The sequence below is a fragment of the Chlamydotis macqueenii genome, chromosome 7, assembly GCF_036417535.1.
Source record: "Chlamydotis macqueenii isolate bChlMac1 chromosome 7, bChlMac1.mat, whole genome shotgun sequence".
NCBI lineage: Eukaryota > Metazoa > Chordata > Aves > Otidiformes > Otididae > Chlamydotis > Chlamydotis macqueenii.
The window spans coordinates 23,125,106-23,150,615 of record NC_141562.1 but is presented as its reverse complement, the minus strand read 5'-3'; the positions used below and the strand labels follow the sequence as shown (position 1 = coordinate 23,150,615).

The 25,510-nt window shown below is 38.7% G+C and overlaps 1 protein-coding gene across 4 annotated transcripts; it reads right to left on the bottom strand.

Annotated features, from left to right (window-relative positions):
• Positions 1-1,042: 1,042 nt before the first annotated feature.
• On the bottom strand, positions 1,043-11,381 carry ZNF518A (zinc finger protein 518A). Of its 4 annotated transcripts, none has more exons than XM_086752466.1 (3): positions 11,255-11,381; positions 9,097-9,220; positions 1,043-6,594 (listed from the first exon to the last, which is right to left on the bottom strand). In XM_086752466.1, the coding sequence occupies exon 3, from the start codon at positions 6,474-6,476 to the stop codon at positions 1,827-1,829; it is 4,650 nt and encodes a 1,549-aa protein (XP_086608592.1). In that variant the 5' UTR covers positions 6,477-6,594; positions 9,097-9,220; positions 11,255-11,381; the 3' UTR covers positions 1,043-1,826. The 4 variants fall into 4 exon arrangements, with proteins under 4 accessions (XP_086608592.1, XP_086608591.1, XP_086608593.1 ...); XM_086752465.1 differs by lacking the exon at positions 11,255-11,381 and adding an exon at positions 10,385-10,840; XM_086752467.1 differs by lacking the exon at positions 11,255-11,381 and adding an exon at positions 10,434-10,840.
• Between the last annotated feature and the right edge of the window lie 14,129 nt (positions 11,382-25,510).

Below are 25,510 nucleotides of genomic sequence, written 5' to 3'. Positions count from 1 at the left end.
TCTATCTAAAATCTCAGAGATTTAAGTGCCCCAGTCCTCTCCAAGTCCAGTATTCAATTTTGACAGTTTTCTTCATCAATACTTTGGGAAGCTGACTTACACACCTAAGATGAAATCTTACAGTACTTCAGCAAAAGATACCCTATGGTAATGGCATGCCCACTGAAGACTGAGTTTAGCCTCCGGGTTCATAAAGAATCTGGAAGATAAAGCCTCTAAACATAATAATTACTGTGGATAATAAGGACCTTCATTTGTATACTCTCAGTCACTATAGATAAGATAAGGTGTTTTGTTTACATACCCTCACATAAACATGAAGAAATGTGAAGCACATTCTCCCGTCATCATTATCCCTGAACTGTAAGTAGGAAGCAAGCAGGCTCCTAGGAATATTACCCTACTGGCCAGTAAAACAAAGGAGGAATAACTCAAGCCTTGGTTTGCTAAACTGCTGGTACCCTAAAAGGCAGTTTATCTGAATAATCAATAGTAGAAAATACTATTTAGTCATTATGAGGATAAATTATATCCACCTGGAATAAAACTATAATGTAGTTAACAGGCCTGAAATGGTGCTTTGCACTTCACCATATCCTGGCCTTCCTATAGGGTTTGTGGCAGACATTTTATATTAGGAAGTAATTTTTTACAATGTGAGTGGTAGAACACTGGAACAGATTGCCCAGAGAGGTGGTGGATGCCCCGTCCCTGGAAACGTTCAAGGCCAGGTTGGATGAGGCTCTGAGCAACCTGATCTGGTTGAAGATGTCCCTGCTCCTTGCAGGGGGGTTGGACTAGATGGCCTTTGAAGGTCCCTTCCAACCCTAACCATTCTATAATTCTATGATTCTATAGTATAAAACCAAATAGAAATATTTTCTATAAATGCCCACAGTCATATTCTGTAAACACAAGTTATAGCAAATTTAATAGTGACAGAGTCAATACAGATTAGGAATGCTCACCATTCTTAAACATCATATACATTATGAATATATATACTGTATATTTTCAACTGATTCCATTCTCAGGCTCACTGTATTAACACAATTGTAACATATTTTATTAATTTATATGAAAAATACTTCACTAAGAAAGTAGACAAACTGCACAGAAAAAGTACAAGTGTCATGTGCATAGCAATATAGCTTAAAGCATTCACATATGGCTTTGTTTAAATGAAACTACTGGGGAAATGGCCCTATACGGACCTATGGTTACACAGTTGACATAATGTAAACTGCTTCACATCTTTTAGGCACTTGCTAACAATAGTGTTTAATCCCTGAAAAACAAAATCAAGAGCTAACAAGTGAAAGTAACAAAAATCCCAGGATAACAGCTGTGTGTAGCTGAAAAAATTTTAAAAATTGGTTTTAGTAGTGCATGCACAGAACTGAAAAATAGGGGAAGAGGGCAATTTCTGTGCAAGAATTATACCAAATAACTGAAAAGTATAAAAATATTTACATGTTTAGGTTTTTTTAAAAAATATGTACAGAACAAAAGCCCTGAAGACTCATTCTATAGAATAAAAATATAGGACATGATAGTAGTAACAAAAAATAATATATATTTTTATGGAATTGTATTTGCAGTTAGTTACAAGTTATCTAAACCACAAAGCTCCTTGATTTGTCTCAAAGCTTAATGGCAACAGAGAATCTGCTCTTCCTTTTACAATACAAGCACACTTTGCATAATTTTTAAACTTCAGTTACAATACTGAAATGCAAAACAAAATTACTTGTGTATCCTAATTTATTCTTTCTTTAAAAAACTGTGATGTATGATATTTGTTTTATTTTTCTCACTGGTCACCATTACATTAATGAATTCCAATCTCGAGTAGCCTCCATCAGGTGCCTCTGTCCATGCCCTACCCAATTATCCTGATTGTCAAATATTCTACCGCAAAACCAGCAGCTAAACCTAGCTTTCAAGGTATTATCAGAGGTAGTTTTCACAATCTGATAATTGTTTTTGCTAGTCTTTTTCAGTGTCAATTTTAAGACAAATCTTTCTTTTACGGGGCTAATAGGTTTTATTGTCCTGTGCCTCTTTTGAGAAAGACCATCAGTAGTTACATCCAAAGGATTGCGGAAGGCTGGCTGCAGAAGCGCTTCAATAGTTCTTTTTGACAATGAAACCTTAAGAACATGTCCCTTAAATTTAGCAATGGTTTTCATTACATTTACAACTTCTGGAACATCTGCATCGGGATGGTTAAGCACAACAACTGGTTGATTTCTCCGAGGGCATTTTACAAGCTGTTTAGAATTAAAAGGAAGTAATTTCAAAGTCCTCACAGTTTCCTTTGATGCCCTCAGTTTGTAAGGGCCCCCTGATTCACTAACAACTTCAGCTTGATTCTTTTCTTTACACTTTCTGTGCAACATGACTTTTTTTCTTGGAGGTTCTGGGCAATTATCCTTACTTTTCCGTTTGAAATTCTTGTTTCTTTGCACACTCACAGTTTCTGAACTCTTAGACTCAGTTCGTTTTAAACGAGATTTTACTTTTGCGGTTCTGTTTCGAGCGCTCCATGTGGACTTCTGACTACCAAAGTTATTCCTGTTGTTAGCAGTTATTACTTGCCTACTCGCAGTAGAACCTTTTTGCAACTGTGTCCCTGCAGACTTAGTAGAACAAACAGGTTCTACAGGAGGAACACAACATGCTGGATTAGAGCTTGCCAAAGAGGCATTTGCTGGCATTAACCTACCTGGTAAGATTAAGGCATCATTAGAAGTAAGATTAGCTTGTTTCCATGCTAGTGCAGGAGTAAGGGACTGCAAGTTATCCAAGCGTAGTGAGGGCACTGAGTTGCTTACTGACTGAGTGGTATCAGCCAGCGTATCTGAAGCAGAAGTCTTAATTTTCAGCAAAAGCTTTTGTTCCATGGCTCCAGTTTTCTTTGGCTGACAATTTTGATAATTAGCATTATCCTGAAAAACACTATGTTTATGAACTACAGGCTTGTTTGGTGTCATACATTTCAGAAAAACTGCCTGCTGTCCATCAGGCAAAAGTGCATAAACATGTTGTTTCTGTTTAATTTCCTGTTGGTTTACTGACTCCAAGGAACCAAAGACAGCATCTTGATGCTCTGATAACACCTTCACAGACGAAATTCCTTTCACGGATGACTCCGATGAGTTTGCGATTACTAGAGGTCCTTTGAATGGCATGCTATTTAATGAGTCATTTGTTGCACTACATGCTCTTCTATGACAGGAACTTCTTACACTTCTGAAACTGTCATTTTTCCCCTCCACTTTTGAAGCTGGTATCGTTATTTTACCATATTCTCTGGATGCAACTCTCCCTAAAACCTGAGAACCATCACTAGGAATATTTGCTACTGTTCCAATTGCCCCACTAAAAGTCAAAATCATTCCAGGTCCTTTATTTAAAACAAAGGATGCAGGTACACCTTTAGTCACATGTCCATCTGACAAACTGGTTGACGGAAGGGATTTTCCTGAAACCACCTGCAGTCCAGGCTGGTTAGCAAGGTGCAAAGGAACAAAAAATCCTGACGGAGGGGACTGAACTAAAAGGGTTTTCTTCTGTTCCTGAAGAACTGGCGAAAAGCTACTAGGATTCTGGGTTGTAGACATTATTTTATCTTTTACTAACTGCTGTGTTATGACTGCATCTCTGTGAGTTCTTAGCAATGTACCGGCACCTGGAGTTCTGGATAATTGATCCATTCCCTGTGAATCAAATGATGTTCTGGATGTCTGTCTCTCTCTCACACAATGTGTACCTTCATTTGTGCTACACCTTGTGTTCAACTCTCTCTTACATAAATTAAAGCCTACGTTAGAAGGTCTCTGAAAACCACACACAGTTGCCGAGCTTTTTAAATGCGTAAAGGCTTTATTCCCTGTCTCATGACTAGAAAGCAGCTTGTCAGAATGAAGTTTTACGCAGTTATTTGACTTGCTGTGGGATTCTTGCTGAGTAGTTGTTTTCACTTTTAACACATCTTGCAGTAACTGGTTTATTTCAGGCGATAAATAATTAGCTGCCTGTTCACTCTGCAATGAGAAAACAGATGTGATTTTAGGCATTAAGACCGAGTTAACACAATCAGAGGCATCTTCTTGGAATTTCTCAGCTACATTCTGAAACCCCTGATGTATGTTAGCATCCAAGTACTGCTGGCCATTCTGCTGGTCCTCCATAAAACACTTGCTGTCGACAACATATTTAGACTGGCTTTTAGAAGACACAGAGTTATTCTTAGTGTTTGTGTGTCCGTAAGTTTTATTAGTATTTGATTGGGCTGATACAACTTTCTCTGGTTTTAAGCCTTTCATTGACTCTGAATACGAAGACGCAGATTCACTTCTCCTACCATTTTGAATATGAACTGTTTTGCTAGATATAAATTCTTTATATCTGTCATCTGTTGACATCCAAATGCTACATGGATTATCCGAAGTGTCCATTTTGGAATAGTTGTGAAAAGACAGCAACCCCTCATTAGAAGAATCCACTGAAGTTGAATAATAGAGATTATTTGTTCCATTGCTATTATTCAGGCCACCATTTTGTATTTTCAGTTCAGGAAAGAAGGGCATTCTCATAGGGTCATAGTGAAGCGTATTTGTAATAGTAGGTGGTAATACCTGAGGATGACCTGGAGGACTGTAGCTTCCCCACGAGATATTACTCCGAGTTCCAACTTTTGTCACCTCATCACTTGGAGGTACAGTAGAGCCCAGCTTCATTGGGAAATAATTCAAACTTTTTCCTACAGCTACATTAGAAGGTGCTACAGTTTGAGAAACACTCCTACCATACAATAAGGAGTTACTTTGTTTTTCCACCTTTGTTTTTCCTAAATGAGGAGAACAAGAAAATGGAGGGGAGGTTAGTAAGTGAACAGAATTGTTCCTTAAAGTTGACTGATCAGTTACATGTGATATAGCACCTGAAGACAAGCCACAGGGATCAGCAGTCTGTAGCAAAGGAGCTGTAGAGCCATCTTTAACAGGATCAGCTTTTGGACCCAACAAATATAAGTTTTGCTTACTTGTAGGTAATAATTTTATAACAATATGTTGTTTTCCATCTACCATTTTAAATCCCATAAATTTAGCACTGTAATTTGCTGGAACAGATATTTTATTGTTTTTGACCATCAATACTGTTGGCCCATGAACAGCATTTTTCAATAATCCCAGACCATAACTTGTTCCATCATCTGCTTTATTGTATTGTGCAGTAGTAGCAGAGAGCACTCCACTCGTGAAATTATGCTTTTCTGTATATATAATTTGATCTTTTTCTTCATGTGCTTCCACATCTCTCATACACTTGTTCAGCTCCACAGATTTTGGTTGAATTTTATTCACACTTCTTAGCACTTGTGCATTTTTTTCTCCAGTTTTGTCACTTACACTGCTTATTTTTTTCCGTCTCCAGAGTGCTTTTTTTGATGCTCCCATTTTATACCTTCTTAACACAAGCTTCAGTCCTGCTGGAGTCTTCACTATTCTTTTTTCACATTTATCCTTTTCCAGTTTTTCTTTTGCATATAAGTGGTCTCTATGTAAGGCTATGATGTGTTTTAAAAGATAATCTTTCCGTGGTGTGCTGTAACTGCAATACTGACAACAAAAAGGAAACATACTGGTATGAACAAGATGATGTTGCTGGAACTCCTCTTTTGTAAAGCTTACGTGATGGCATTTTCCACATTTATATGGTATCTCATTATGTCTGTGAATGTGCTGAACAAATGTGCCCACATCCTGGGTAGAAAACTCACATTTTTCACACTGAAAGTGACCATTTACACAATGCTTTGATGTGAAGTGTTTTGTCAAATCCAACAAAGTGTACATATGCTCATCGTTACAGAGCTCACATTTTACTAAAGTGCTACGATGGGTGCGTCTATGCTGTTTAAATGACTGAAAGTCATTAGCTGAGAAGTTACACATCTCACAAGGATACAAAGGCAACTCACCGTAGTGTAACAGCTGAAAATGTTTCTGTAGATCATTTGGGCTGTATCTAATGTTATCCTTGCACTTTGTACAACTGAAATTCAGTATCTTTGCTGTAGTTTTCAATCCTTCTTCAAATTGCACTTCTGGTTTATTTTGCAAGTGGCTTCCCTCTGAAAAGCTGGGATTGCTTCCGTTTATTTTCTCTAGATTTAAGGACTTCCTTGCCGTTTGCTGTTTACACTGAAAGAGTTTTCTAAATCTATCAACTTCATGTTTCATTAATACTTCATTGGGAATGTTCACCTTGGGTAAATCAATTTTCACGTTTTTTAGTCCGTAAGAGAGACTGACATCCAAAATTGCTGGCTGAGACATCATACTTAAAGGATCATTCACCAGTGCTTTTTCCAAAGTAGTATCTGTAGAAAAATTGTTCGCAGCATTGTGTTTTAACAAATTAATTTTCTTTTTATCACAAACAAACTGTTCCTTTTCAGATGGCATGATTTTAGGTTTTCCTTTACTTTAAGTGAATTCTTGAGATCGGTCTTGGTTCCTTCAGCAAACAAGACTACTGTGCTGAGTTATTCTCAAGGTTCTAGAACTTCCCCATTTTATTCTCCTGAAATTAAGGGAGAAAAAAAAGAAAAAAAAAAAAAAGAGGCAAATATTACTTTTTAAACTAATGCAATTAGAACACTCATTACAGTTCATTACTAAATACATGCCAATCTTGGAAGTTGTTGATTTTTACAATAGTATTTAAGACAAAAAAGGATGTGGCAAAAAATATGAGACATCACACTATAACCTTCTGTTTGTTTGTGTTTGTTGGGGGGGGGGTGTTTGTTGTTTTGTTGTTTGGGGTTCCCCCCCCCCCCCCCCCCCAAACTATACACGAATCTTGAAAAATAAGCTTTAAAGACCACCACCTACTGACAGATGAAAATACTGAAATTCCATGCCATCAAATTTTGGGTTTCTCCCACTAGGACAGCCTGCAACCATGAGAAATCCAATGAGCTGCTTTTGAAAAATGAAGCTAGCATTTATTAGTGAGGATTTCAAGCAAATATAAACACAGTACCTCCTCTGTTACATGGATCACCAACTGAACCTAGCTGAAGTACTAAAAACAAGTCAAATTCAGCAGGAGTTGATATTACTCAAGTCTGCTACTCTATTAGTAGCCAACTATTGTGCTTTAAAATAAATTTTTCTTAAAAAAAAATTCAAAAACTGGCATAAGATATAATTCATTAATAGAGACATTACCAACACCAAAAAATCCCACCACACTCATCTACAATTAATTATTCACTTACCTACCTTTAGTATCACACAAGTCTGAAGTAGCCAACAGATAAAAGTTAACTGTTTTCTCACCATATGTTCCTGGGTGTAGGTTAATCTTTTTAGAACAAGTGCATGACTGACAACAGTACTCCTCTATGGATTAAGAGGCTCAAGTAGGTATGGTCAGCATCACTGTCTCGCTACAGACTTAATGCCAGTGTTTCCATAACAGGCTCCACTGACAATTTAGAGCAGCTTGAGTCTATGCTCGAACAGCACTCCCACATGTCAACATAAAATCAGCAGAAGTGGAATAGTAGTGAAAATAATTTGGATTTTGAAAAGTGAAACTGAAAAGGAAGAATAACTGTTTCTTCAGAAGTATATAACTCTTTTAACTAAAATCTTTTTCCACAGTAAAAGTCACAGCATCACTTTCTTCTTTACTAGCAAGTCAGTAAAGTGTTAGCTGAAATCTGATCAGCAGCTCTCTCTCTCCACTATTATCCTGCACACCCTGAAGCAACACAGACTTGGAACTCATTAGATCATCCTATTTATTCACATTCAAACTGAAAAGAATGATCATATCCTCTCCCTCATTGTGATTAAGTGCAAGAGCTGCTTCTAGAGCTCCAGGCCATAATAAGCATCACCACTAAGGTCTTCCAAATATTTTCCCATAGTCCTGTGAGAGGAAAGTATCTAGCTCTAGACATGTAAATACCTGACAAATAAAATGAAGACTAAAAACTTTTCAAGGCCATGTTCATGTAGAACATAGTAAGAAAAGCAATGTTTTTAAGCATATGCTTTACTGCATTCCTTTGGAATATTAGCATTTATGCACAATTCTTGAAAATAACAAGCACAGTAGACTTTGACATTTTATATAGACTCCAATATCACATAAATACAATTAACTATGTTCTTCAGCTATGAGACCTGCAAGATTTCAACCACATCCAAAACAAAAAAAAAAAAAAAACCACAAGAAATACACAAACCACATACACACATACTCCCTCCTTGGGAGTCTTTTCTAAACTAAAGCACTTTAGGTATATGACTTTTTTTTTTTTTTTACTCAGTTGATACATTTCCCACCTTCCACACAGTAGATTAATACATGAGATATTATTCTACTTTGAGCCTTCAAAATAGAACAACTCATCTACATTACACTCCATTTTCACCAAAAGAGTACCAGAAAGTATAATGCTTTCTCTCATCAATGGTAAACCCCTTATTTGAACAGGAGCAAGCTGAACTCCCACATAATGAATAAGTAACTAAAAGTGACTTGGACTTGTTTGCCTGAAGAACTTTTTTAATACACAGACGCAACATACAAAGATTACACGTTGTATGATGCAATACATCATCCTGATGGTAGCTGCCTGTCATTCAGATTAAAACGTTATACAGTCAAATACTGAAACCTGAAATGTGTGTGCAATTTACATTGTAAAAATCAGAAGTGGATAAAGTATGCTGCAGAGAACACGCCTCAGGCTTTTAATATGGGGCCAGTGTGGTCCTCAGTTGAGCAACATTTCACTAACTGGATAAAACATTTATGTTTGGCAAAGAGTCCCAGTTGGGTATATTCAAAGCTCATTTGAGATCTCTTATAAATTATAATTAGTGTGGTTAATTAGTTAACTTTGTTATTATTGGGTAGCATGCAACTATCAACAAGCACCTGCAGCATGACAAATAAAAACATTTACTAGAAACAACCAACTAGTAAAAAAAAAAAAATAAATCAATCAATCAATCCCAGGGATCTTTAAGTGTACATTACCAAAGAAGAAGTCAGACTTACACGGTAGGAAAAGACTTGACTTCAATTCTTCAACAGCCTTTTTAACATTTTTCCACACAAACAGAAGAGGTAAATATGTAAGACTCAGAAAAGGCCACATTCAGGAGGAATACTGAAAAAAGGTCTGGAAACAAAAGGAAAGGTATTTTAAAAGGTGTAAGTAAAAGCATAACTGAAAGAATAAGCTGAAAAGCACAAATTCTTCACAATTTTACATTATGTGTATTTTTAATACATTGAAGACAGAAAACTGTAAATACATACTATGTTCTCTCCCAGAGAACACCATCAAATAAAACACAAATTCTAAAGGAAGAAGTGGGATTAAAAATCACTAGCAAACTCCTCCTAACAACCCCTATTTTAACCTTAGCTTTGTCACTACATCTCAGCCATTCATAACTGGTAAGCATAAACATACAATAACTTAAAAACAAGACAGAAAGAAGTAACTGGTACCTCAGTCCATCAAATTTTAACTTGAACTCAAAAGACACTTATCTTTGCTTAAGTAAAAATTGTAATAAATTCTATAGCAAAGATCTAATCATAATTTTCTACGAACTTTTGCAAAAACCTGGAAGGGAGGTGGAATTCACAATATTTGAAACAAGTAGATTATAAAATAGATATCGTTAATACAAATCCTGTAAATACATTAGCATGTGCCACAGTTCACTCTCATGGAAAAAAAAAAAAAAAAAAAACCCCAAACCACTAAGCACAAGCATAAGTAACCACCTGAGGCTCTAAGCCTCTATTTTCTTCCCCCAAAATGCTCCAATATGTCAGTATCTTATTTTTTAAAAAGTACACACAGAGAAAAAAAGTTTTAGCTAAATACTTTAATCTAGTGAGAAATGAGTGAGTAAAACACTTCCAAGTTTGCTACCTTTTACAGTTTTTCCATTTAGAACAAAACCAACAAATTCAAAATACATTTCCAGGCAGGTGGTATTTTCAATATTTCTGTAAAAACAGTATACACTTATTTAAATCTTACTAAAAAAATACTATGCTAAAATATGTTCCAGGCTTGGTCCCATCCTACACGTGTCTGCAAATTTAGAGTAGTGCCTTCATCTCTACAAAGATCTGGACGCATGTAGGAACTGACAAAACTAGATCTTCAGGAACCCATAGAGCTAGAGCTTCTAGTGGTCAGATACAATCTATCTGACACAGCAAAACGCTGCTTTTGTAAAAATGAAATAAAAATAAATTACCACATCACTTTCAAAGCTAACAAACACAGACACTCATGCCACACGGAAAATTTGCCACTTACGAAAGCAGCAGCTGAAAGCTCCGGCGACACACGGCCACTGCCAGCGTACCTGCAAGCGCTCCCCTTCCCAGCCCGCCCTTGCGTCGTCGGGGGTCGCTCCCCGCCTCCCTGCTTGGGGCTCCCGCCTCGCCGTTGACGAGCGGCGGTCCCACAGGGTGCTGCCAGGGCTCGCCGAGGAGCAGGGCCAGGGCGCGGGCTGTGCCTCCGACCCCGGGACGAGGAGACAGGGAAGAGCGGGGACCAAACACGAAGCGGCCGGTGACGCCGGCCCTGGGGGGAGGCGGGGGCCGCGGGGCTGCCACCGCCTCAGGGCCGCGCCGCGGGCTCCACCCGACCGCGGCGGCAGCACCGGACGCTCCCCGAAATTGGGGGGGGGCGACTAGGGACGTCTCTCCTCCCCAGCTCCTCCCTGAAAGCCACTCGGCTCCTCGTGCGGCACAGACGAGCAGCGCTGCCCCCGCCCCGCCGGGCCGCCCGCCGCCAGGCGCCCACACGGCCCCGGGGGGCGCCGCGCTGCCCGCGACGCCTCGCCCGGCTCCGCGCAGCCCGGCGGAAGGATACGGCCCCACAGGGGAGCCCGACGCCAGCCATGAGGCATTCGCGCTTCCTCCCAGTTGCGGCCGGGCGCTGCCTGCGGTCCCCAGCTGCCCCGCCGCCAGCCCCGGCCGCCCCGCAAACTTCCCGCAGCCGGAGGTGGCGGGGGGCGCGGGACTATTTGACGGCTCAGCCCTAGCACGGGGCGGCTTCCTGCTCCGCCGCGGCTCGCACCTCTTGCTCGCTCCTCGCCGCCGCGGCCCGCACCAGGCCACCCTCTCCCGCAGAGCGCGGGGACCCTCCCCCTTTCCCGCCCTGCGCCCCTCGCGGAGTTACCTCGCCTCTCTCCATAGCCCAGCCAGTCGCTGTTGGCGGCCATAACAATTTGCATCCGGGGATTGTAGGGCTCCGAGCCCAGCGGTGGGGGCGGCCGCGGCGGAGGGATACGCGTTCACCTGGGAAGACGGACGGCGGCCGACGAGGCCCAGGGCGGGGGAGTGCCAGGGGTGGGGGGAGGGGTGTGGTGCCACCGCCCCCCCGGTGGGACGGGCGGCAACCCGTGGGGACGGCCCCCGCTGTGGGCGAGGCGGCGGCGCCGGCAGCCCCCGTTGCGTTCTTCCGCCCTGTCCTCCTTCGATGTGGCCGCGGGGGCTGGACGGAGGCACAATGCCGGGCCGCCCGGCGGGAGAGCCGAGGCCTCACGCACCCCTTCTCCGGGGCCGCTGCGGCATGGCGCCGGCCGGAGGCCTACCGCCGGGCTGCCCTGCCGTGCGGCCCCGATGGGCCTTGGCCGCATGGCACGGTCATAGGTACAACCTGGCCGCACGGCCCATGGTTACCTGTCAGTGGTTTTGTGTTTCCCTCCGCCCAAGGGTGTGTGCGGTCCCATGGCCATTAATGGCACTGGGCAGGGAGAGCTGATGCCCCATCTTAAAACACCCAGAAAGAAAGGTCTTGCCTAGGCTGTTTGTGGTCCAACCTAGACAAGGGTATGCTGGGCTGTGTAGATACAAATATATAGGGAGTATCCATAGAAGATGGCACGAAAGAAAGCATTCAGAACATTATACGTGGATTAGATGAGTTGGTACGTTGTCATATGCTCAAAATAACACAAAAAACTAAAAATCACTACAAATTAATTGTTTGCCTTGTTAGAGACAAAATATCATTGCTGCTTAGAAGAGGGATAAAGTATGTTTGTTAGCAGTAGTGTGCTCTTTACATTTGTGCTAAGTTTTAATGCATGTGGAAGATCACCAAAGAGTACGAGGGGACATGTGAAGTAGGGAATTCAGATATATCATGGCCAAAAAGGGCAAACATCTATGTCAGAAATACTGTAAAGATAAACTGAATGAAGAGGTCATCGAAAAGGAAAGCCTCTCTCCACTTAAGAAATAGCATTCAAAAATCAAAAGCAAAGATGAAAAAGTTTTAGGTTCCCAAAGGAAAAAGCTTAAACAAACACATGAGCAATTTGACTCAGCAATTCAGCTAAATTTTTCTCCAGAAACCTTGTCACATCTTACCAGTTGCAACAAAGTTTAAAAAATACACTCTTTATTCATGATTAAATTTGAGAACGCATTCCTCAGAGTGAGGAATAAAAGCAAGATGAGTTACATCCTGACAAGGGAGATGGGTGATACAGGGTATGGAATGAGCTGAAAGCAGCAAAGACAAGTCACTGAAAGTAATTAGCATGACAAAAACCACACCCCAGGGAGGAAGACTCTACATGTTAATGTCCAACCCCCTTTACATAACAAACTAATCAATAATCAGAACCTGTGCAGAAGTGCACCAGTTATGTCGCTAAAAGCTGATCAATGCGTAAATCTTGTGCAACCTGTCCTTTGTCATAACCTGTATAAAAAGCCTATGAACTCTCCAAAGAGGTGTGCTAGATTTGCACATTATCGCCTAGCGCCCTTTCTGTGCAGAACTGCATTAAAGGTTAGAAGGGGGATCTTGATTCTCTGAGCTGATTGGGTCCAGCGCACGGGCCGCAAACCTATGCCCGGATTAAGGGACAACAAGAACAAGGAGGAATGTTGCTGTGTTTGAGTGTGTATGTGCATGTAATCCATTCAACAGGAACATATTTTAAATTCCTGATTCAGACTGACATAACTTATTCCCCTTGTGTCCTGGACTGTAAAAGAAAATTAATATAAGCCAGTTTGGAGTGGGTTTTTTGGCCCAAAATAATATCTTCAGGAATAGAATTATAACACTGATGGATCTACTACACACAAATGAAACAATCTGTGCCAAAAGCAAGCAGAGAAATATACTGTTCTGCATGCAGATCTTCAAATTCTTGTTCTGGCCTCTAATTCATTACATTTTTCTAAAGGGTCAGAAGTGGACATTGTACCTACGTAGTGGTCATGTTTTGGAGGATCTGAAAACTAATTACAACTGAATAAAAAAAAAAAGAGAAACAGCTGCAGTCCTAAGGTCAGGAAAGATAATGGAAAAAATTATCCATTAAAATCATCAGTCTAACAAGTAGGTACAGTATCAAATTTGTGTTAGAATGTTAGTATTTCTAATCTGAAATTAAAATCTATATCATATTGTCAACTATTCATCCCAGCAAATTCACATATAAAGGTAGAAACAAGTATTTTATCTGCATTTATTACTCCGTAATTCAAATTTAGACACATATGGATGTCAAGCACAAGAGAGAAAAAAAAAAAAATCAGTGAGATATCAGTGAGATAACCACAGCAAGAGAAAGACAGAAGAAAAGCTAACGTCTAATTTATCATATATATTGAGATTCTTTATGGCACAGAAGGAATCCAAAAAGATTACATCAAAACACATGATTCTAACAATGAATTTGTATTGGGATTAAGATTTGTATAAGAATATATGGAAAAAAAAAAGAAAGGTGGCAATCCTGTTAAAATCAACAATGGTCAAACTCACGAAAAACATTGACATGATATAGTAGCTTCTCCCAAAATTCATGAAAGAGCTGTTTAGTCATGAGGGTCAGCATCCGCAAAAACACTCCCCAAAATTTCTAAGTAATAGTCTACAACCTTCCCATTTTGCAGGACTGCTAGGAACGCCTTATAAAGTGATATGAGAGGCTGCCTCAAAGATCTTTGTGAACCCACACGTTCACCACTGAAGAGAGGACCAATGAATGCAACAACTGCCATCCTACCACGCTCAGAGTAGAAACTAAACCAAAAGCCATCAAGGAAATCCAGGTAAGACCAAAGTCTTCTCAAATGGTTCAGAAGCGAGTGCACAGAACTGGAGAGCACACGTATTTTCTGAGTATCCTCATGCTGGCAGTTGAACCTGACGTGGCATCTGGCATGAATTGTGATGGAGCGCATGAATGCAAACTTAGATATTTTTAAGTACTTTTATGTTATTCTTAGAATATGATTTCTTTAAAGTGGCATCATACACTGTTCCATTTCAAGGATCAATAGAATATATTTGTGTTCTTTATCCTGAAGACAGAGATCACACATGAAGCATCTGAATAGGCACAATATGTGCTCATCACCACTAAATTCCCTAATTTTTAAAAAAATCAAGGACTGAGTCCACATAATACTCTAGTCTTTCCTTCTTTTTCAGAAGATAAATTTAATTTGGTTCACTTTACTATATGAGAGCCTGTGAAAAAGGTGTTCAATCACAAGATAGTCTGTGTTCTGTGAAACATGAAATATGCCATATCAGTTTTTACTTTTCACTCAAAAAAAAATTGCTCTGACATCTGCAGTCATTTTTTTTTCCTGAGAGCTGGCTATTGTCTCCAGAAATGTATGTAAGCTGTATAGTACTTTGAAAGCTTTAAAGGTATTTGTACTCCCTCAGTGTGCATTACATCATATTATTCTGTGCATCTGAAATAGCAAACAATGACAGGACTTCCCATTACATATGTCATTAGCATCGGTCTGTTAGAAATTGGTAGGGCAATTAAGTGCAAATAGGCAGCCTTCATAATGCAATTTTTATTATTGTTGCTATTAGTTCTGTACATGTGATGTTTTAAAATTGAAAGCTCAATGCTTTCTTCACAAACAACAGGAGTACTGCATCCCTGGTTTTATTTAGATATCCATCATATTTATCGATAGTGGGGTAGATTGGATCAATTTATTGCATCATCTGCTGGACTGTCAGAAATTACTTATATCAGAAATGAATCCACACCAAATAATTGGGACTGACTTATGGATTTCTTCAGAAGTACTCTGGAAAAAAAAATATATAATTCAATTTTCAAAAGTCTGTGCTAAGGCAAATACCAAGTACACATGACCAAATGAAGCTGGGGAACTCTTTATTTGTTAAAGAAAACCGCTTCTTTTTAATGTGAAGTTGCTCATGCATTTGCCTGAAATCACTGAATTCAGTCACAGATGTGAAAGAGCTTCTTTCTGAGTTAGAAACAATAATGAAGTGTTACTGCTAGTGTGTTCCATATTTAAATTACAAAGTAGAAATACCTGGCTAAAAATGAAAACATTATTATAGTTAGATTTTCACATTTGTGAGTTCTTCACATTTGTTGGTATGTGTAGGAAAAATAGCCAAATCTCAAATAAGTTTTTTGATCTATGACATCTTTTTGTCTTGGTTCTCTCACATCTTTTGTTCAATCTAACATGAATTTAAATTAGTTTTTCTTTCTGCAGATGTTAGCAATATTGTAGTTGTTTTCGTTTGAACTTTTACTCTCGCAGTTTTAACAATTATGATTTAGATATCTCCAAGACTGATTTGCACTGTGAAATCCACAAAGAAAGCTAAATTATTGACTTCTTTCACTGTTGCAATATTATTGTAGATGTGTAGGTAAAGCCATGAGAATTCAGTGGTGTTCTGATACTAGTAATGATACCATTAGGTGCTGACATTAATACTGCTATGTTTATAAGATAAGATGTTGTGAAAAGGAGGCCTTACCATTATGCTTTCCTACTGTTTTAACCAATGAAACAAAACCAGGCTATTTACCATTAAAAAATACAGAGTCAAAATTAAGGTGTTTACTTTACCTCACTGACCGTGACGTATAGGCAACCATACATTGCAAAATATTTGATCATCAAACGCAATAAGGTAGTGTATCAGGAAATGGTTTCTCATTAAAAAAAAAAAAAAGGCAATTTTCTTATTTTCACAGTGTACTGATGTTTTATCTCAGAGAAAAAATACAGAACTTCTCTTACAGTCATGAAGCAGCCCATTCATATAAGCATTGTTTCAAGTACACTATACTTTGCGAAAGAAATTACCTCTGTCTAGCCAATGTATTATTTATTTTAGTGACAAGCACAGTTTGGAGCTTTTTGGAAGCAGATAGTATGGAAATAATAGATTTGAAGAATTAACTCAAAAGGCCCCATCAAAAAGCTTTTATGTAAGAATACATCGGTAAAAAAGAATAATATAGGAGGTCAAGTTAGCACCTTTAATGAGTAAACTGGTATGGAACAGAATATAATAGATGTATTTTCTTTGAACCCTCCATTTATACCCTCCATTGTTTATCTAAGATTACACTGTCTGTTTACAGGTCATTACAAGAATTTGAAACAACCATCTAGCAGTGAGATTACTTGACTCAGGCTTTTTGTTGGTGTCACAACAGATGTTTTCTAACTCCTATGAACCAGATATTCTTAAAAGAAATAGCAGAGGCATCTCAATTATTTTTTTGCTTTTAGTTCAGAGACTGTGCTCCTAGGCAGTTTGCCTACCAAGGCTACATAAGGTCTATCAGTTCCTAAACATAAGTTTTCCTTCATCTAAGTATGTGTAGTCCCTGGTTCCTTCCTTCATGAATTTCCAGCCTCTGCTACCTAGTTGTATGATGAAGACAGACTTTTTTTTATATACTTTTCCTGAACATATTCAGAAATTACCATCTTCTGGAAAAACAGATAATCATTTGAGCTGTTCTGGCGATACTAAGTAGTAGCTGTAGCTGCCAAGCAGTACATAAGAATATGGTTTATAATCTCTCTACAGACAAGCCAGGAAAGAAATACCAATTAATTACATTTTATAAAGTATACATTTAATAAATATATTAAATGCTGAAATAGAAAAATTACATGAGACTAAGTTTTACTTGCTGTTACTAAAAGCCATAAGGTGATTCAGAATCTTATCTGCTATAAATAAGAAATTATTTAGCCCACATCATAAGAAAAATATCAGAAACAGGAACTCTTCTGGAAAATCTGTACAGCCAGTGGATTAGCAAGGTATAAAATGAGCACCCAGAAAATCAAACCACAGGAGAAAACTAAAATTAATTCTTTGCATCTGTAAGAACAGACTTATGGCGGTTTCGGCATTAGAACTCTTCTTTAGGGAATATGTGTGAAAGATTGTCTTAAATTGTCTCAAAGTGTCAGTAGAAAAGGCTATAGTACAGCAAAAAGAATGATAGCAAAGTCAGTGAGACTAGAGCCAGGAGTTCTAGTGGAATAGAGAATGAAATGGCTACACAATTATGTCTGAGGTGTAACTTCTCTTAAAGTTACACCTGATGTGGTGCCAAAAGAAGATGGCATATGGGATCCCATTTTTTTACAGGATTTATGAAGTTTATGTCTATACAGAGCGAAGTGATAGAACCTCTTGAAAAAGCATAGAATATATGAATATATGGTTTTATTGTATAGTATTTCGTAAAGTTTCTTTTCTTGGAAGTTACTAGAAAATCCCACAGAAAATTCTGTTAAGGCCTGCACTGCTTACTATATTCATGGGGCAGAATGATTAATAGCACCATGCCAAAGTTTAATGATGACAATAAGTTTTTAAATTTTCTGCTAAGAGCTGTAGACAGTGTTCATGGTGCTGAAGAACTGTGCAATAAACTAGAAGATGAAATTCAGTACAACATCAGTAAAAGCAATAGTAATTTTATATAGAAAATGATGGGCCTCAAAGTGGCTAGTACCACCCAGAAAAAGTATATTTGAGATGTGGTAGACATTGATATGAAAACGGTGTCTGTATGCTCAGTAATAACGGTAAAAGCAAATACAATGTTAAGAACCAGTAGAAAAGCAGTAAATAACAAAACAGGAAACATCATGGTACCGCTACATAAATCCTTCCTACAGACGTATCTTCCACACTGTATGCAATTCTGGCTTCCTGTTCTCAGTCTGGCTATCACAAAACTAGGAGGGTTACAAAGAAGGAAGGAACTCAAATGCATGGAATCGCTTTAGTAAAAGAATGAAGAAACTCAGTCTTTTCAGCCATGAGAATGGATAGCTTAAGAGCCAATACAATAGAAGTTATATGAAAGAGGTGAGCAAGGGATGACGGCTCACCATTTTGTATATTAAAGGAATTAGAAGGCATAAAATTAAGTTCTCAAGATGCCAATTCAAAACAAATAAATGGGGTGCTATGTGCAATTAGGGGTTAAATCAGGTGACATACTCTCAGAAGTGAAAGATACCAAGAATTTATGTGAATTTGAAAAGCTGCAAGACAAATTCACAGAAGAAAAAACAGCAAATTAAAATGAAAGGTACAAAGTCTGAATCAAGATGACCCTAAGCCTCAGATTGCTGTGCACATTTGCCCTTCTCTTCTACAGCTATGTTGGAAACTGTTTTTGGCCAGATGATGCTCTGCTAAATGGACTCTGTACATCAGTTCCCTCTGTTAATTATTTTAATATAGCCAACAGATGGACACATCCAGTTAAGAGGCCCCGTTATAACAGGATATGGTGCATACCCTTATTCCCAGCATAGCTTTTTCCGGTACAATTTCTGATCATTTGCATACAAAGACTCTGTAGTATGAGTGAAGAAACATTTCTTAGGAAGTTACTGAGTCTTCTTTGGAAACTTGTGGAGAAAGCATCTCTCTGCCTTCCCATTACGTGAAATGAGTAAGAAACTTTTTTATTATTATCATTTGCAATTGTTGCCAGACAGCAGATGGAAGAGGCATTCTTAGAAATGTGTAAACAAAATTTTTTAGAAGTAATATCACTGTATTTATGGCTCTGCCACATGTAACTCAATTAGTAATATTCTGCTCAAAGACAAGATTCACCTTCATGAGTAGATTGCCTTGGTACCAGAACTAGGATTTCTACATATCTGTTTCTTGATTAGACAAAAGCCACTGTCATTGGAGTATGCTTTAGTCTCTTGAAAACTAAAGTTTGCATGGTTAAGTGAAGATCAGATTTGGCTGATTGTAATTTTAGTCTCAATGTATGCAAGTGGCTTCAGCATCAGGAGCAGTCATAGCCAAAACAAGGTCAGGCAAGCTAACTTAAAGCAGAAACGTGAGCTGGAAAAGAGAGGCAAGAGCTAGGAATGAAGGCTGAAAGCATAAAGGGCAGGATTACGAACTCGCATTCAGTAGGAAGAGGAACTAGGACAAGACCTAGAAAGTAGAAAATTGGATCAGAATTTTAGACAGAAACCAACACTCAAGAGCAAGAATCTAGAGAATAATTACAACTAAAAGGCATTAAGCCACCCAGATAATCCTGTCCCATCTCCTGTACATTGAGATGGGTTACACTAATCAGCTGTCACGGAGGTGAGGCCATTACCCTTTGGAAAACTAGTTATGGCCAAATGACTAAGAAAGAGATTCCTGAACTGACTGTGGGAAACATCTTGACATTGCAGCTTTCAGTGACAGCTAAGCTAGCAGGATATGTTGGGTGACAGGAGCATCTTCCTCATCAGCAGGAACTAATGAAGGACCCAAACACCCTTTTTACTGTTAGTGAAACAACATGTGAGCAGTGAGCTGCAACACAATTGCCCAGATGAGACAAGAGGGACTGTCAAACCCAGAAAAGTTTGAATCAAAGCAAATTGCAGTAATCTATTAATGCACAGAGATGCTGAGAAAACAAGACAATCCTCAGGCCTTTCTCAAAATGAGGAAGATTTTCCTCTTGGTGGCAAACAAACTAGAAACCACATACCGTTGCACATACTGTCTTTCTAATGCAACATTACAAAATACATCCTGAGTACTAGTCTTGTTTTCATTAGCAAGGCGGGTGCTAATTTCCCTTTTGGAAGGTACAGATACACAAACGGTAATATTTAAAATCACCAAGTTGTTTAACATAAGACATGGTATTATATATTCTATAACACCATAACTTCTATCCATTTTTGCATTTCTAATAGTTATGAGTATCAGTCAGTAGAGCCCTCCCATGAGTTTTTACCACCTAGGCTCACATGTCCATACTTATATTAGCTTAAATATATTACATTAATATAAATAATAATATTAATATAATATATTTTAGCTTTCTTTGTCTTACTCTACACACCAACAGCTTTGTGCCTTCTTTGATATTTATTAAGAAATTATTTCTTTATTTAATTTTTTTTATTTTAAAGTTTATTTTTATTTATTAAGACTTTCTTTTTCAAGAACTTTCTGACATTTCTAATACAACATGTTTTTCTCATGAATATCAATGTGACTTCCTGCATTTTAACGTTCGATACCTACATACACTTCAAACCAAAATCTAACAGGAGAAGTAAACAACATGCAGATATGAGCGGTTGCCTCCTATTGAATTCTGTGGCAATTGTGGAAATATCTCTGTGCAGAATTGGACCTGACTGTTTTCTTCTCTGCTGCATGAACAAGGGTAACTTCTATTCCAGTCACTGCTGATAAACCTCTCCTAACGAAAACCCTACCAACCTTCAATCTAATGGGAAAGTAGAGTCTGACTAAGTTATTTTCTTTTACTCAGATACCTTTGTACTTTTTTTGTGCATTTGTTAAATCACCACATGCTGAATTTTAGCTGGGTTGTCTAGAAATTGCTCTGAAAAAGTCTCCACCTGATCCAGTATCTCATCGTGGTATCAAGGTAGACATTGACGAAGTCTCTCCTGTCCAGTTTTATCTGGTTTTAATTGGTTTCATTGGCTCCCTTTTAGGTTTCAAATGGTTTTTAAAGCATTATTCTTAGACTAAAATCTAATAATCTTTTGGTTTAATATAGTCAACAATTCTTAAATTTTGTGTCAGCTTGCATTTTGAATGTAGTTAGCGGATCCTCTACTGCACTTCAGGTCTGGCAAAGGCAGCAGCACAATGGCAGCTTCTCTCTGCAGCCCTACAACTATGTCATTGCAGGTAATCATCTGTAATCACACTGCAAATGAGTGCCACTTCCATATTCATTCATCTCTGGCACTTTTGCTGAGATTATTAATATCAAGGGGTCGCTTTTGAAAAGCAGAGACAGAGATCAGACTCCCTTTATATAGGGTTCCAGGCCATATAGTACTGGGCTGAATTTGAAGTAGGAACCTACAATGGAAAACCCTTCATATACCATCTTCAGTCCCTTGATAAGACTCATAGTCTCTTTCTAGGTATTCAAAAGGTGTATTGGAGACAGCAGGTGCCAGGTTGCCTTTTAATTGTGCCCCGTGGCTTTGGATTTCACCGCCTAATGGCAGGAGTTCATTACACTACGTTGACGTAGTTTAACAACAGGCTAAATAAAGACATTTTTGTTTTTCTAGCTCCTTAATCCATGTGAGATGTGTTAGCTATTATTTTAGTTCTGTGCCCCATGAGGGTTTCCAAGCAGTTCTCCAGACATGCGCATTGTACCCATTCCTGTTTACAGAAACAGAGCAGACTGTTGGTGTGAACGTATTTGTTGGTTTGTAATGAAGTGTCTTTGTGTTGGAGAAACTAAGCCTTTAATTAAAACCAGCTGGCACTATAAACTCTTTCGTGCTGTATAATACTGACCATAGTTTTAGTCAGAGATATGGAAAATCAGGGGGTTTCCTCATCCTAACTAAAAACTCTGTTGCTGGTTTTCCTCTTAAAGATGGAGTACCCCATCCCACACAAGAAGTGAGTAAAACAACTACATTATAAAAACATTATAATGCTAAATACTGTGGTATTTTCATTACAGAGTTTTATAAAAGGACAAATAAACCGTGTCCCAGCCACTTTGTTACTGTTTCTGCTTTGCTAGTCAGCCAGTTTCTTTGAGTTATAATAAAGGTAAATGAATACTCCAAAAAGTTCAGGAAATATCATGCTCCTTGATAGCATATGTATTGACAGTTGATAAGGGAGAGTGGCCAGATATGCACAGTGTTGAGAAATAAGAGATTAAGAGCAGAAGTACAACATTGCCATTAAAATGATATCTCCCATAAGCAAAATTGAGCCTTAATTATTTTCCATTTCAGTTATGAGTTAGCTTTGCTAATGTAATTTCATTATCTGCCTTCTCATGTAATCTATTCCCCCAAATTAAGTGAGTTTGCCCATAACATTGTGTTTGTAAATCTGCAAATATGAACTTGTTAGGTATTTGTAGAAAGAGACTACAGTCATTAATAAGGCAAAAGATTAGGAGCAAGGACAATCTGGGTCCTAATCCCAGCTGAGCCACTTACGGTGTAACCTTGGGGAAGTTACTTGACCTTCATGTTTCTCAGCAAGATCTGCTAGAAATTGGATACCAGCTGGACCTCAGAGAATACCAGACACGTCTGCTGAACTCCTCCCAATTAGCAATGTTAGAATAATGGTGAGCAGGCTTGCATTATGATTGTGGGGTGCTATGCACATAAAAACAGTCAAGGATTAACAGCCCACCTTCCCTTTCCTGATAGGGCTAAACTGATGTTAAAAGGTGGCCGAGGTACTACACACCCTGTCCAACTGTTGGCTCTATCATAGATGAAAATAATGGCGCACATGAGGCAATTAGACTTAAAAAGGATTCCAGCTGTTCCCTTCTACACAGCATTCTCCTGCACTTCCAGCAAGGACATTTATCAGATTATCTGATTAGAAAGATTAGATTTATAGGGCCAGACTCTTAGTTGTGTCCATTATGAGCTAGCTGAAGTGCTTTAATATGGGATCAGTTCTATGCAACTGGAAAAGGCAAGCCCAAGAGTTGGTACTCCCTAAGTTCTGGCCATATTCACCCCAAACACACCTGTCAATGATTGTATGCCAGTAACTTTATATCATCAAAAAATTCTTCATGTCAAGTGTATCCCAAATTCCTTTCATGCAACTAGGTGATTTTCCCAAACTGGGTCTAAATTTTCTTCTGTCAATATTTATTGTATTATTTCTCCAAAAAGAAAAAGAAAGAAAGAAAAACAAGAACACACGGCCCAGGGAAGAAAGGCTCAGCCTTTAGTCATTTTGGCAATAAAATGCTACAAACCCTTACAATCCTTAGACCTCATGGTTCACCAAAGGGAAAGCAGTGAGAAGAAATACATGCTCACATACAACTGACGTTATATATAGTTCAGATGTGGTTTCATGCAGGTATCATTAAAAGAACATTAAATACTTAAAACATCACCATGGAAGTAATTTGAAAACACAGATAATAAAACAGCACCTTATTACCGTACGAAATATTCCATATTTCCCACAAGAGAAAATAGTCCTCAATAAGTAAGTCGAATGGTCGCTAATATAGCACAGTATAGTAACTTAACACACTAGTTCAAAATTATCAAATTGCGAAGAAGCTGTGATGTACAGGCTTAAGGAAAATATCCACTGTTTTGCTTCTATTGTGATGCTCAGTCAATATGTTTATTTATTCACTAGCGTGTGGAGCTATACTTTCCAAAATAAACATGCAGTATCTTTCATACAAAAATTTCTTTTAATCTCCTCTGTGTGACAATCCATTCCCCATGTAGGCTTCTCGGGGAGGGAAAGTAGGGAGTTTTGACAGATAACTGCTAATTTGCTGCAAAGTTCTCCATCCATTATTTATTGTTCTATTATTTTACAACCAATTTATTTTCCAGTGGAGCCATGGAGACACATTCACATGCCCTTGAGTGCAGTCTTGTTGGTAGTGCTTATTTGTCTGCTAAACGAAAAGCTACACCTATATAACTTATTTTAAGTCCTCTCTGTAAAGGATCATGTAGGACCATATAAGACCTCCCAGTATGATGGTCAGTTGGACAGTTGGCCAACATGTGGATTGTCTAAATATGCTGTAGACACAATACAGCTGAAAATACTGCACTAGCAAAGGAAAAGCAGGGAAGAAATCACATCCAGGTGATAGGTTTTTTTGGAGTTGGTACAGCTCATGCCTTATCAATTTTTGCTCTATGCCAGGACTACTCAGGTTAATTGAGTCTGCTGGCAAATTTTGCAAGGATCAGCTCTGCAGGAAAGCACACATCATCTCTAGGTTTGCCACCAGCATCACATCTCCGTAGATGGGAAATGTACTGGCATTTGAGAAACTCTCAGAAAGAACTTGTGCCTTGTTCCTAATCCATGTCCCTGATCAAAGCAAGAAAGAATTTTAGCCTTTGACAATACAGCTAGAAAAATTACATATGTATTCTGATCTTCTTCTCATTAAAACCAAAGAGTATTTTGTGCTTGAAGTTTAATGGGTTGAATTGAGTCATACCTTAAAGTCATGGTATATGATTTAGAGAATTAAAAGATACTAAATTGTCATTCCCTAGGAACCAAGGGTAGAATTAATCCAAAATAAGTGGAATGAGTCAACTGGAGATGCCTATGTTTCTCCATTATCTATAGAGGGAATGTTAACAACTTTTTCTTAATTACATATTTAACCATTAGATAGCTAAAGGTACACGGGCTGAATACCATCTTTAATAGGTTAAGAACACTGTAATGCACATACACACACACACATCACATACTGATAGCATCACCTGTTCCAAGCCATCTTCCAAGCAAGGCACCAGATTTCAGTTGGTTGCAATTTGACAAACTATGTTTGATGTGAAGGCTTCAGTCTTTGGCTGAATGTCTTGCAAAAATTCAGTCAGAAATGAGAATCAGGTTAAGGAACATTTAAACAAACTGGACATACAATCCATGGGACCTGATGGGATGCACCCTATGAACACTAAGAGAGCTGGCCAAAGTCATTATGAGGCTACTTTCAATAATCTTTGAAAAGTCACGGGAACTGGGGGTTTCCTGTCACTCATATTCAAGAAAGGCAAGAAGGAGAATCTGTGGAACTGCAGGCCAGTCAGCACCTCAGTTCCTGAGAAGGTAGTGGAGCAAATAATCCTGAAAAAACATTCAAAACATATGATGGGCAAGAGAGTGATTGAGAGTAGTCACTGTAAATCATGTCTGAACAACCCGATGGCCTTCTATGATGATGTGGATGTTGTTTTTCTTTACTTTAGTAAAGTCTTTCAACACTGTCTCCCATTACATCCTCATAGACAAACTGAAGTGTGGCGTACATAAGTGAACAATGAGGTGGATTAAAAACTGAACTGTTCAGAGGTGCAGAGGCTTGCAATGAGTGGTGTGAAGTCCAGTTACTAGTGCTAGACCCCAGGGGTCAATACAAGATCCAGTACTGTTTAACCTCTGCATTAAAGACTTGGATGATAGGGCACCCTCAGCAAGTTTGCAAGCCATACAAATTGGGAGGAGTGGTTGATACACCAGTTGGTTGCGCTGCCATTCAGAGAGACCTCAACAGGCTGGAGAAATGGGCAGATGGGAATCTCATGAAGTTCA